At 34.6% G+C, this 13,707-nt stretch overlaps 1 protein-coding gene across 7 annotated transcripts in view; it reads left to right on the top strand.

Annotated features, from left to right (window-relative positions):
• Positions 1-13,707, top strand: part of SRPK1 (SRSF protein kinase 1) — a 79,655-nt gene that overhangs the window by 57,826 nt on the left and 8,122 nt on the right. For 6 of the 7 annotated variants that reach the window (XM_051996493.1, XM_051996490.1, XM_051996494.1 and 3 more), the window contains exons 13-14: positions 1,983-2,090; positions 12,703-12,772. In XM_051996493.1, the coding sequence (XP_051852453.1) occupies positions 1,983-2,090; positions 12,703-12,772 (178 nt within the window). Of the gene's footprint in view, positions 1-1,982; positions 2,091-10,774; positions 11,070-12,702; positions 12,773-13,707 lie in introns of those variants that run through there. The other variant, XR_007953481.1, reaches the window with a different exon arrangement.

The following is a 13,707-nucleotide window of genomic DNA, read 5'->3' as shown; positions in this document are numbered from 1 at the left end:
AAGAAATCCACTTCCAAATGGTGAAGTTTTGAGTGCTGTGGATAAATTCACCTGCTTTGGCAGTATACTACCAGTGATGTCCACATTGATAATGAGATTGACATGTGCATTGCCAGAACTAGCTCATTGTTAGGAGGCCCCAAAGGAAAGTGTGGGAGAGGAGAGATATCAAACTGACTATCAAGTAACTGAAGGTCTTATAGAGCCATGCCAGGAAACTGAATTGAATTTCATTTGAATTGTCTGAAGATCATTTGGCAGAATAAAATAGCAGTCACTGAGGTCCTTTCTTGAACCTAAACTACCAAGCATTCCAATTCTGCGGTAAAGAACATAACTCTCTTGAGCAAGCTACAATGTTCAAATGCCAAATGTATACTTGCCAGAAAGACTGTTTTATGGAAAATTCACACAAGACAAGCACTCACAAGGTGATAAGAAAAAGTGATACAAGGATACAAAAGTTCTCAAGAACTTTGGAATTGATCGTATGACATGAGGAACACTGACACAGGATCGCCCAGCAAAATGTGCCTCATTAGAGAAGGTGCTGGACTTTATAAGCAAAGCAGAATTGAATTAGTTCAGAGGAAATATGAGATTTTAATAGAGGAGCCACCCCAATTGTTCATAGGGACTGTGTCTGACCTGTGGCAGAGCATACCAAACTCATTAGTCTGATCAGTCATAGTTGGCCACGCTAACTCAGCTTTTAACATAGTGATATTATTTTGGTCCTCTTCAAGAATGAAGAATAATAACCAACTAGTCACCTATTATATCTCTAATTGTATGTTCTACCATCACCTCAAAACTAGTATGTCAAAAACATTGATCTACTAAGATAAGCTATTCCCAATCATTCTGTTGGTGATTGCCACCATTCTCATAACCCCCTAGGGTTATAAATTCTGATATTCTGATGCCTTTTTTGTTTTAGGTTTGTTCCTTTTCTTTGCCCCCATATTTCTTTCCTCCCCCTCCCCTGCCTCACACCATTTGTACCCAGTGGATTGTTAGTGTCTATATATCTCTATTGAATTGATGCTATAATTCTTTTATTTGTGATTCTTTGATCACTATTTTAGTTCAGTTCTTTATCATCACACCCCTAGCCTATATTGCTTCAAAATCTTTCTAGCTAGCATTCTTGTCAACACAGCTGTCATATTAAACTTGTTACATAGCACTGTTTTCATTGAACAAGAGTTGAGACAGCTCTTTATCGGTTATAAAATCAAATTGAAAGTCCTCAGCCTGGCATTCAGTTTCTTTCATCTTATCTTCTTTTTCTCTTCTCCAATATGAGCCCTTCTTGATTCTATCTCCAGATCTTTACTCATTTTGTAACCTGCAACCTTTCTCAGCACTTGTTAATTCTACACCTCCTTGAAGGCTCAAGTCAAGGCAGTCTTTTTACTTACGTGCTTTTCCTCACTTGGACGCATACTAATTAAATCCTTATTTTAATTTCTTCAGCACCTATATATTTTTAGCATATTATTGCCATTGATTTCAATAGTATTTTAAGATCTTGGGTTTTTATGTGTCAAGTATTTGAGGAATCTAACATTGTCTTTTTTTTTTTTTTTTTTTAATTCTTGGGAGATAACATTTAGTTTTCTTTAAAAAAAAAAAAAAGCAACATATTTAGCCACTTCTAAAAGAAAATTCTGTTAAGAACTAATGAAAACCAATGTGTAATTTAAGAAATGGGAATAGTTAGCATGATACAGTAGAAAGAGACTTGGAATTGGAGCTAGCAAATCTGCTTCTTGTTATTTGTGTGATACTAGGTAAAATACTTAAACATTTTAGGGGTTCATATTCCTCATGCTTAAAATGATACAGTTTCTCCCAGCTTATACTTATGTAAAACTTTATTTGAAAAGTTTTTAAAACTGTTATATGATTCACACATCACTTTCTAAGAATTAAATGAATTTTAAGTCATTTTCTCCTGTTTGCTTCATTTACCTCAGCACAAACATTTCACTGAAGATATTCAGACAAGGCAGTATCGATCCCTAGAAGTTCTAATAGGATCTGGTTATAATACTCCTGCTGATATCTGGAGCACAGCATGTATGGTAAGTTTTGCTGTTCCTTGGGTTCTCTATTTGGCTGTATATTTTGCTATAGAATGGCAAAAAAATCAATAAGGATTTGGTGGTTTATGCAACTGCTGACACTGGAAGTCCCATCAGTTAGTCGTTTTCGCTTGGATCTAAAAGCTGTTCAGAAACATCTGTTGTGCCATTTTTTGCCTTCCAAGTTCCCAATAAATGAAAGAACCAAATAAACATCAGTTGCAGTGTGGGAGATGTGATTTCAAGATTTGGTTCAAATGCTTTCTATTTCCAATTCTTTGTTCTGGAAGTCCTTACAAAAGTTTACACCTTCCTAAACTGCCTGCCAAGAAATTAGTAAGAGTTCTTTGTAAAGTTGCATCCATGAGTATAGTTAAGAATCATAGCATTAATATGATCAACCCTTAGGAGTATTCAATTGCTTAGGTATAATTCTTAGTCAGATTTAAAGTATTGTTGACAGAACTGAGTTCCTAAGACACAAAGAAAAATGGTAAATAGAGTAAAAATTTTAAAATGTTTTCAAATTCTACTAAATTATGTGATGTGAATTATTTATTTCACCAAAGTGTGAGAGGTATTGCATCAAACCATTTTGTTCATTTTGGAAAAACTGAACTTTTCATTATTGTGCTCCTAAAACAAATTTTCCTTTGTCTCTTAATTTGTCCTTGGTAGCCATATTAAGGAGCTCTTCCCCTCTAATTTGTTCCTTTCTACAATGAATAAATAAAATTTTAGAGACCTGAACTTTGCAGAAAAGAGAGTCGATATCATTCCTCCTATTCAACTTTAAATCTTTTTTTAAATCTTGACCCTATAGTTCAGTATTTCAACTCTGCTCTATATTCTTGAATCCTTTGTCCTCTTTGTTCATCCCTAGCCAAATATGAGCATTAGATTACTCCCATTACCTGATACTTGCATTCCTATTTACATGCTTCTAAAAGAAGATCAAGGAAGGGACACAGCTATGCTGAATTGGGTACACTATAAATTCATGTTATCCATCTTCACTTGGGTCTTAAATGTGTATATAACAAGGCAGTATTCCCCAGTTGATTGCCCATCCTCTCACAAAATCTGTTTTCAGACCTTCTTTTCTTTTTCAAACTTCCCACAGTGCCATCTCTTGTCTTTTACTGAAGAAAATTCAACTTGAATGCCCTGCTGTCCTTATCTTTGTCTCAAAATTCCAGATGATAATGTACTTTGTCCTCCTCTGTCCTGCTCTAACAATGTGACCCTTCTCGTCAGTATTATATGCCCAAGTGCACATGGGTTCAAATCCTACATCTCAGACTAGTTGATTGACCCTGGGCAAATCACTGTATCCACTCTGAATCTTAGTTAAGATACCTCTAATTGTTAGGGAAATTTTTTTTTTTCTTGTATCATGCTTAAATTTGATACTTTTTTTTTTTTTTTTTTTTTTTTTTGTCATTTAATGTGTTTCTGCCCACTGGAGCCAAATAAAATAATTCTACTACTTTGAGATGAGAGTATTTCAAATATTTGAAGATAGTTATTGTGTCATCTTTTAATTTTTTCTAGATTGAACACCTCTAATTCCTTTGATGCGTCCTTGATTTTGAGGACATTCTGATCACCCTCTTTTGGACATATTCGAGCTTATCAGTGTCTTCCCTAAAGTCTAGTGCCTGAATTAATACTGAAAAATGTGTGGTTGTAGTGCCCCAGATGATCAGCAAAATAAAGTGATGAGAGCCAAAACAGCTAACACACTCTTTAGGATGTATTTACTAGAAATATTGTCTAGACAAGAGGAAATAGGACTTAATTCTTATACTTGTTAACATTTTTCATTTCACATATTTCAACCAATATTTGGAAAATTTGGATCCTCTAGAGTACTAGCTATTCCTCTTAAGTTACATGCCATCTTCAGATCAGTTAAGTTAGTAATATATGTCTCCAGTAAACTAACTAATAAATTTTAAGGCTGAAGAAGGATCAGTAGGGCCCCACATTCAAGAGTTCTTAATTCTCTGGTTCCAGTTATTCAGCTCCTTCTCAATTCAATATATTTAATTATATATACTATTATCTAATCCATATTTTTCACAAAGATGACCTTTATCTAAGAGGATGGTGTGCTTAGGGTTTCCCTCCTATATGAGTTTCTCTTGAGTTTAATTTTTGTTTCTCCATCTATTCATCCTAATTGCTCAGAATCAGACCTAGATTCAATCTCTTCAGAAAGATAGTGATCAATAAAACATCCTTAAAAGCTCTTGCTAGTGTTGTACTTTGTCACTTAAAATTGAAGTGGTAACAGTGACAAATATGTCATTGAACATTTGAGTAGCAATAACAAAAAGTCTTTGAAAACGTAATTAAATTTGACTGAGCCTAGTGCCCCTCCTAGGGAATGCTGAATTGTGGCTGGAAGGCAGCTATCTTAGCTCACATTCCCTAATGTTATTGCATTACATTGTCCTTGGATGTCATTGGAAGCTGATGCATACTGTGCAGCTCAAGTTCTAACCCTGAAGCCCTTTGATGTAAAACATGCCAAATGCTTTTTGCCATTCACAACTAAGAAATCTGTTCATTCATTGTATGGGTACCACAAATTGCTACTATGCTTACCTGGCAAACAATCCATTTAATGGTCATATTGAGTTGTACTGTATGGGTATCTGTAAATGGTTCCTAGATTGAAGCTTCATATTTTTATTTCCTGACATATTCCATACTATCTCAACTCTCACTTTAAAACTGAAGTTTTGCAATTGCAAGTGTGGTCAAAGAACTGTGCAAATGAACACTCTGAACTTGGACATCAGAGTGGACATTGGCTTCTTCTCCAGTTTTCATCACTGACACACTTCCCTATGATTTCTCTTAACATTTTCAGTTAGAAAATTGTAGCTACCTTTTAGTATTCATGTGAAACAAATCATATTGATCGTGATTGACAATTAAATTCTTATTCCTATAAACATCCCATGTTTTAGTATGTTTTGGTTTTAGTTTTAGTCCTCTGAAATCACTATTGGGCATTGCATCATTGACAGTTTTGTTGTTTTCCTTTACATATAGTGGTTCTCCCATATAATCATCTTGTTCTGCTTACTTAACTGTTAAATATTTCTTACAGTACAATAAAACTTTCATCTCATTCAGTGAACACCCACTGTTTCCCACAAAAGTTCTTTGCTCTGTCACCACAGGAAGTGCTGTTATAAATTTTCTTTCTGTTTATAATGTGATTTATATTTTTATATATATATATGTGTATATATATATGTATGTATGTATATGTGTGTGTGTGTGTGTGTGTGTGTGTGTGTGTATATGTGCCTAGTAATGATATTGCTGAATCGAGGAATTTGCATAGTTTGTGATTTTAGGGGTATAGTTCAAATTCTTTCCAGAATTGTTGAACCAGAGTGATACTTCTACCAACATTATATTAATATGTCTGTTTTGCCACAGCCCTACATTTACTATTCTTGTTCTTTGTTTTATCTTTTTTCTGTAGGAGTTGAAACTTTTATTTGTTTGCATTTTCCTTTTTAGTGAATTGGTGCATTCTTTCATGGTAATTTTTAAAATTGTATTCTAAAAAATACACCCTTTTTCATATATATAAATGGTGGGGGGAAGCGCAAGGCATTTGGGGTTTAGTGACTTGAGCTAATAATTGTTAAATGTGTCTGGAGGTTGGATTTGAGCTCAGGTTCTCCTGAATCCAGGGTTGGTGCTTTGGTGCTTTATGCACTGAGCCATATAGCTGCCTTAGTTTATGTCTTTTTCTACACTTAGCTATTGGAGAATGACTCTTGTTCTTGTTTATTTGTATTAATTATCTTTATACTTAAGTTATCAGACCTTTATCAGGAATTTGCTACAAAAAATTTTCCCATTTCACTGTTTACCATTCTAATTCCAACTAAATTTTGCTATTTTATGGAAAATCTTTTTTAGTCATAATTGTCTATTAATCATTAAGGATCACCTGTCCTTATTTTTGTTTGTTTAAGAATTCTTCCACTAGTCATGGTTGTCTAAGATACTATCTATCTTTTAATTTTTTGGTGATATGTTACATTTAAATCTTGTTATTGTAGCATATGGTGTGGAATTTTATTCGAGACCTGTCAAGATATATCTCCAATTTTCCGTCTTTGGGCTAGATGTTTGTGTTTTGAGATTATGAAAAAGTAGGCTTCCATGGCTGATTACTTCTATATCTCACTTGCATAGCCTGTTAACTTTATATTTTTGCTTTGTTTTCAAAATAATATTAGATGAGAATTGCCTTGGGCACTAAGAGTTTAAGGGACTTGTGCAAGATGGGTTCAAGGCAGGACTTGAACTTAGGGCTTTGTGATTCTTTTTTTTTTTTTTTTTTTTTTTTTTTAAATAATAACTTTATATTGACAGAATCCATGCCAGGGTAATTTTTTTACAACATTATCCCTTGCACTCGCTTCTGTTCCGATTTTTCTCCTCCCTCCCTCCACCCTGTCCCCTAGATGGCAAGCAGTCCTATATATGTTAAATATGTTGCAGTGTATCCTAGATACAATATATGTTTCCAGAACCGAACAGTTCTCTTATTGCACAGGGAGAATTGGATTCAGAAGATAAAAACAACTCGGAAAGAAAAACAAAAAAATGCAAATACTTCACATTTGTTTCCCAGTGTTCTTTCTTTGGGTGTAGCTGCTTCTGTCCATCATTTATCAATTGAAATTGAGTCTTTGTCAAAGAAATCCACTTCCATCAGAATACATCCTCATACAATATCGTTGTCGAAGTGTAAAGTGATCTCCTAGTTCTGCTCATTTCACTTAACATCAGTTCATGTAAGTCTCTCCAAGCCTCTCTGTATTCATCCTGCTGGTCATTTCTTACAGAACAATAATATTCCATAACATTCATATACCACAATTTACCCAGCCATTCTCCAAATGATGGGCATCCATTCAATTTCCAGTTTCTAGCCACTACAAACAGGGCTGCCACAAACATTTTAGCACATACAGGTCCCTTTTCCTTCTTTAGTATTTCTTTGGGATATAAGGGCTTTGTGATTCTAAGGCCAATTCTGTTTATCCTGCCACTCTGCCTTTCAGGATTAGTGATTCTTGATTTGTAGAAAACTTTTGGGATCTGATAACTTCCCCTCTTTCTCCCCCACCCCATCCCTTCTACTTTCTATTTTATCCATTTATGTATTTTTCCTTTTTTTCTTTTTGTAATCTCTAGCTAGTATTTTTGTCATACTTTTAGATTTGCAATGCATTTTCCAAATATCTTCAGATAAATTTTACTATTTTTTTCTAAATGTATGAAGTAATTTCTCGGCACTTCTGTGTGGTACTAAAGCTACAAATCATTTTCATTGTTGTTTGTTGCTGTCATCAGCCCAACACCTTCAGCCCCTCTAAAGGAGACAAGCTAGCTATATTGCTTTTTTGTGATAACAGCACCTTCAACAAATCAGGGTTATGGGCAAATAATTTCTCTGGAAATGGACAGAATCATGATTTGAATATGAATGACTGTCTTGGAATACAATCTTATATTCACAAAATGATGTCAGAGTTTAGGGATGACGTTTCAAGATTCTATCCCTAATACGGTTTCAGAATTTTGGGATGAAATCACAAACTTTATTTTTCTCCTGCTCAAATTTTCCTGTAAGGTGTTGTTTTTGAGAATTTAGACTAATTTGTCCCTTTTCCCAATGGTTGCCTTTTGTGCAAATACTTCAATATCTTAGTTTTCAGTGATGCTACTTTTATTCTCTTGAGAGTACTGAATTTTATCCATTTCAGATAGCTTATAAATACTCTTCAAAAATATAACATCTTTTACTGTTGACTGATTTCTTTTACTTATCAGAACATGAAAACAGCCTTTTTTCTATTTCTGGGGCACAAATTTCTTTTGATGGCATAACAATTGGATGCCTCCAACAAATTATTTTACTGCTTATACTGTTTGTTAAGTCCTAGAACCAAGGCAGAAGATAAAAATGATCTTTATGTAGTCCAGATTGATGGAATGCTTAATTTGAGTTACATCATGACTTTTTGTACCCAAAGTCATCTATCATTTTACTATTGATTTAGTACAGTTTGGAATGAAGAGTAAAATCTAGTTCATCTCTAATGTGAAAATTACTCCTAACTTCTTACAGCCATACTATAACAGTTGTTGAAGATTAGGGAATTATTCTAGGTAGTTAGAAAATGCATAGAAAATGCATTGATTCAAGAAGTCTTTAAAAAAAAAAAAAGCTACAGGAAACTATTGATCATTTGCTTTGAATACTAATCCATGCTTCTTGATTGACTGCCCAGCAGGGCCACTTCAGGTCTCACCTAAGCAGTGTTGCTGGGTTATCTGCTTTGATCTTATTTACATCTTAGGGAATTGGGAAGAGTATGTTCTAAAAGAACAACATGAATTAATTAACTGAGGTTGTAGTCATCATAGCCAACCAAGAGACTTTCTTACAGAGCTATCTACCAGCACCACTCATCCACTCCCCCAAAAAACTCTTTTAATGACAATGAAGCAAAAGGAAAGAAGAGTTAAAAAGCCATTGGGATATAACTTAAGGATTGAGTCTGAAAAAAGTAGAGCTCTTTATGTGATTTATTTACCCACATAAATCAGACTTTTCCCTGAATTGCTAACCATTGGGGCAACATGCACAGGATAGGTGAAACAAACTTTACTTGCAAATAAAACAGAACTTTTTTCTGATTAGTTTCTTTTGAGCTTGTTCTTTCATACCGCTACATTCTCTTTCCTCTTTAATATATCTAATATATCTACAACCTTAATTGTTAACACTTGTGTCAGGTTCTGTTAATAGAGCTGCACTCCTCAGTAGCCAGAGGACATTGAAGAAAGCACTCTATTTACAAGTTCTTCAGCCAATTAGAGAAGTGAATATAAAAATTTTGTCAGCATCTCCTTTTGCTAGTGTTTCCCTGTATCAGTATGCTTGATTCTGTAATGAAATCCCTACTGATCATTTTTTCCAAACAGACCTGTCAAACTCAAAAGGCTGTTCTTTCCCAAATTATTTCTCTCACTATTAGTACCCACAATAAGATGGGAAGGAACCAGTGCTGATCTATATGAGAGAAAGGGCTCTGAAACTTAATAACTACATAATATTACATTTAGCTCCAATCTGTGCCTTTCTGCTATAGCTCCTAAAGTTCTCCAAAAAAATGTTTCTCCTAAAAACATTGCTATAATTGTTCTCTGAAGTTCTTAAAAAATGACATTTGTAAAATGATTCTCTTAACAATAATCAAATGGTGAGATACAGTTTTACCACGTACCATACTACATACCAGATACTTTCACAAGTTTCTTCTTTTTATCAAGTCTGTCTTTTTATTGTTTAGTTTTCCCTGGGTCTAGTTAATCTTTCAGTAAGGAGGGTCAAGTAGCATAATTGGTTCTCATTGAGAGTAGATGTGTAATGGAGTCTTTTAGCATACCTCTCAGTAGAGAAGCAGAAGCAGCTATCTTGTGCTATGGACTGAGGGTGGGCAAGGGAGAAGAATGGTATCTATTCTTGGTCCTGAGTCTAGGTGTGCTTACAGGGACAATAATTGTGATATGGATATGGGAAGCATTCAGCTGAAAAAGTAGCTTGGGAGTTGAAGAATCTGTCTGGGTTCTGGCCTCTTGGCATCTTTAGGAAATGGAATCTTAGATCTCCAATCACATGCCACTCTTCACAAGTATTTTTACTTCATAATCTCAACAGCCTTCCTTCACCTCCTGAGACAAGGATTGAATAAATTGAAACTTCAGGTACAAAACACTCCCTTTTCTCATCTAATTATTCCTCATTCCTAGTCTCTTTGTGTTCCCTTTTTCATCTCGAACAGTTCTCAAAAAAATCTCTGATCATGGATTTTTCCCCCCATTTCACCTCAGTTGCAATATTTATACTGACAAATATTAGTAGTTTGAAGTTAATTTCCAGAACTAAGGAATACTTGACTCACGACTGGGGAGCTGAGGGGAGGGGAAGTACTAGCATTGTCTGTGTTCTCACAAGTCTGTAATCCAGCTGAACTGCTGGATTAACTAAAAGAGGAGACATATAGAAGAAAAGAACAGCTCCTCATCTTTTTAGCTTCCTTTTTTCTTTCTTTCATTTCACCAAACCTAGAAAAATGTACTGATTTTCCATCTTCTTCCTGCTGCCTCATTGCAATATCAAAAAATCTGTTTCTCTGATCTCTCCTAGAAGAATTCCAAATTGTTAGGAGATTCCAAAGGACCACCCTTAATATATCTAATATATGTAATTCCAGGTGGTAATGGTTTGCAAGCCATTTATTTGATATTTGAATTATGTCAACATACATAAGATAAATTTTTAAATATAACATATTGTATGTACCTTTTTTATATTCTAATTGATAAGTTTTTATTCAACAAATTTGAATGATTAGTGATTCTAATATGGTTAAAGCTAGATTTTGCATTCACTTTTTTAATAGCTTCTGGAATGGAGCTAACTGTATTATTAATGTAAACAAGACGAAACCTTTTTGTTAGTTTTACCCAGTAGTAATAACTATTTCTCCTCCTCAAATGCCTCTTGAAAAGAGTGCTCTGCATTTGTAGTTGAAAACTAAACTTCCTTTTTTCCTTCTTTTAAACAGACTTTATCCTTCCAGCCTCCAGCCTTACTCTGGAACTTTACTTCCCTCTGGTAGGGATTGTTGAAGAAAGGAAAATTTGATTCATCTGTTAATTCCTTTTTCCAAGATAACATGTCCAGCACTCCAGCCCTTCCTAAATATTGTCAGATCTAAGACCAAAATCAGGGCCCTCATGTTTTGTATATTGAGCACATCTACAACTTGGGAAGCCCTCTCCAGGGATAAAGCATCAGGGTGGAACCTAAAAGACTCTACCCCGTGACTCACAGATCTGAGACTACCTCCTAATTACCAGGTGAGACAGTCAACCCACTAATAAAAATTGTTGGACATGTTATCTTAGAGAAAAGGAGTTAGTGGGGGAGTCATTATTTTCTTTTTGGGAATCACTGCATGGCACTTTCTGACCACATATTCATGTTGCTTACAACATGCTATGTTTGCCTTCTAAGCAGTATCAGACTTCCCTTTTTCTACATGTATACTATCCCATGTGACTTCTGCATGTTAATTTCTGGTCCTGGATGCTTTAGTTAACTTGGTTTTGAATTTTCAAGTAAAATTTTTCATGTTGCCATCTGGATCAGTTTTTCCTTAAGAAAATATTGGCTGAGAAAGGATAAAGAAGCTAGATTGCTTAGATTTTGGGAGTCAGATGTATTGAATTTTATACTTGGCATTGCCAGTACCTGCCACTATTACATGATGAACATTTTAGTCATCTTTTGCTTCAGGTATCCTATTTGTAAAAAATGTTAATCTCACTGACATTGGTATAAGAATGGATGAAATAAAAAAGAAATAATGTAGTATGATTTAACAAAGGAAATGTATATTAATTTTCAAAAATGATAACCCTGAATAAAGGCAGTTAAGTATTTTTATTAAACTGAAAATAAGAAACTAAACCCAACAATACCAGTGCAATCCCCATTCATTTGGCTTATAATTTTTTGATATTTTAAAATTTGGGCTTTGCTTGTAGAAAAATCAATCTTATATTGTACTTTTTGTTTCTGTAGTGATTAGTAAAGGCAGTCATGGCAAATGTCTTTAAAGTAGAACATATTAATGTAGGAAATTACAGAGTTTCTTTACCTACAGACTTAAAGAAATCATTAGTTTTCTGTCTAGCTGGGTTCAGTGTAGTTCCTCGTGGAGGTTACAAGGGCAAGAATGATATCTTGAAGTCCTTTCCAACACTAAAATTGTTTGTAAAGTATTTCTAGTGCTGACAGGTACTTTGCTTTTTCTGGTAAGTCTGTTTTTAAAAAAAGATTGGTTTGGTATTGAGTTGGCGGCCTAGAACCCAAAGATTATGTATGGGATGCAATTTTCTTTTAAATTAGGAAATAGGGAATTTGCTGCCTGGAGGTTATGTGCTGAAATATGAAACCATTTCAGGAACTAAAATTGTGACATGCTAATTACTGAATGTCTAGAGGGAATATATAGTGGGTAAAAATTGGTGGATTTTTTTTTTTTAAGCAAAAACTTTTAATTCTGGGAAACAGCGACCTGCCTCATGAAAATTAGAATGACTTTAGCATCCAAAATGAAGCAGCAGCACATGCCAAAGATTCTAATCCAAAAAGGGAAGCTCATAAAGCCGTCTAATGGTAATTTACTCCTTGTATTTGCATTGAATAACATGTTAGCGCTAACAGAGTTCTTGCTCTTTCTTCATCCATTTTACCAAGATACAGGTTTGTGAAAGGAGATCTTTTTTGGATTTGGCTTTTTTTTTTTTTTTTTTTTTAAGCATTTGCAGGATTTTCCAGCAAAAGTGCTTAGAACTGTTCCAAATAGAATTAAGCAACACAGTTTTCTCCTCCTCTTCTCTTATCTCCTCTCTTCTCTCGTCTTCTTTCTTCTCTCTCCCCCTCTTTTCTTTGATGCTTTAATATGCTGCTATCCTTTTTTCTTAGGCTTTTGAATTAGCCACGGGAGACTATCTGTTTGAACCTCATTCAGGAGAAGAGTACACTCGGGATGAAGGTGAGTCTCTCTTTGAATACATTCAACAGCCCAATAGTCATTGATTTTTAGTTATTTTTTAGAGTTTGTAAGTATCATAGGTGATAAAAATCAGATCATTTCAAAATCAAAAAGATGTTTTTAAGCCCTACAATTGAAGTGAGTAGTGATTATAGCCAGGGTTGGGTATCCATATGTTTATTGTAGATCCCAGAATAGATAAGAATACAGAAAAGGATTATTCATTTAAAAAGATTTTTTTAGGTCTTAATAAAGGTTAGGAGGAGAAGGGGGGAATTGATAAAACTAGGTTAGACTGAGAATTATAAATTGCCAGGTAGGGGCAGTTAGGTGGCACAATGGATAGAGCACCAGTCCTGAAGTCAGGAAGACCTGGGTTCAAATCTGGTCTCAGACCCTTAACACTTCTAGCTGTGTGACCCTGGGCAAGTCACTTGACCCCAATTGCCCTAGCAAATAAATAAATGAGTGAGTGAAATAAATTGCCAGTTGCTTTTCTTTGGACTCCTGTTGATCTCATGTTCCTCTTTCTCTTTCTATAAAATTTTTGCCCAAATTGAATTTCAGTTTTAATCTTTTACTCTATCATCTTTATTGTTTAGTAAGTTTATACAATATGCTATTATTTTAGTGGCATCTTATTTAATTCTGAGAAAACATAATTCTACATGCAGAAGTTTTTTTAAAAAATTATCTTAAGTATCATGTACGGTTTTCGTGGGGGATTTTTGTTATTTTTTGTTTTGTTTTTTGATGAGGCAATTGGGGTTAAGTGATTTGCCTGGGGTCACATAGCTAGGAAGTGTTAAGTATCTGAAGTCAGATCTGAACTCAGGTCCTCCTGACTTCAGAGCTGGTGCTCTGTGCACTGCACCACCAAGCTATTCATCATTTGCAGTTTTTAGTCTCTATGAATGTCCTACTTCACCTCCTCA

This window comes from Antechinus flavipes, chromosome 4 (assembly GCF_016432865.1).
Source record: "Antechinus flavipes isolate AdamAnt ecotype Samford, QLD, Australia chromosome 4, AdamAnt_v2, whole genome shotgun sequence".
Taxonomy (NCBI): domain Eukaryota; kingdom Metazoa; phylum Chordata; class Mammalia; order Dasyuromorphia; family Dasyuridae; genus Antechinus; species Antechinus flavipes.
Note: the sequence above shows the minus strand (reverse complement) of the source record. Positions and strands in the feature narration are given on the sequence as shown.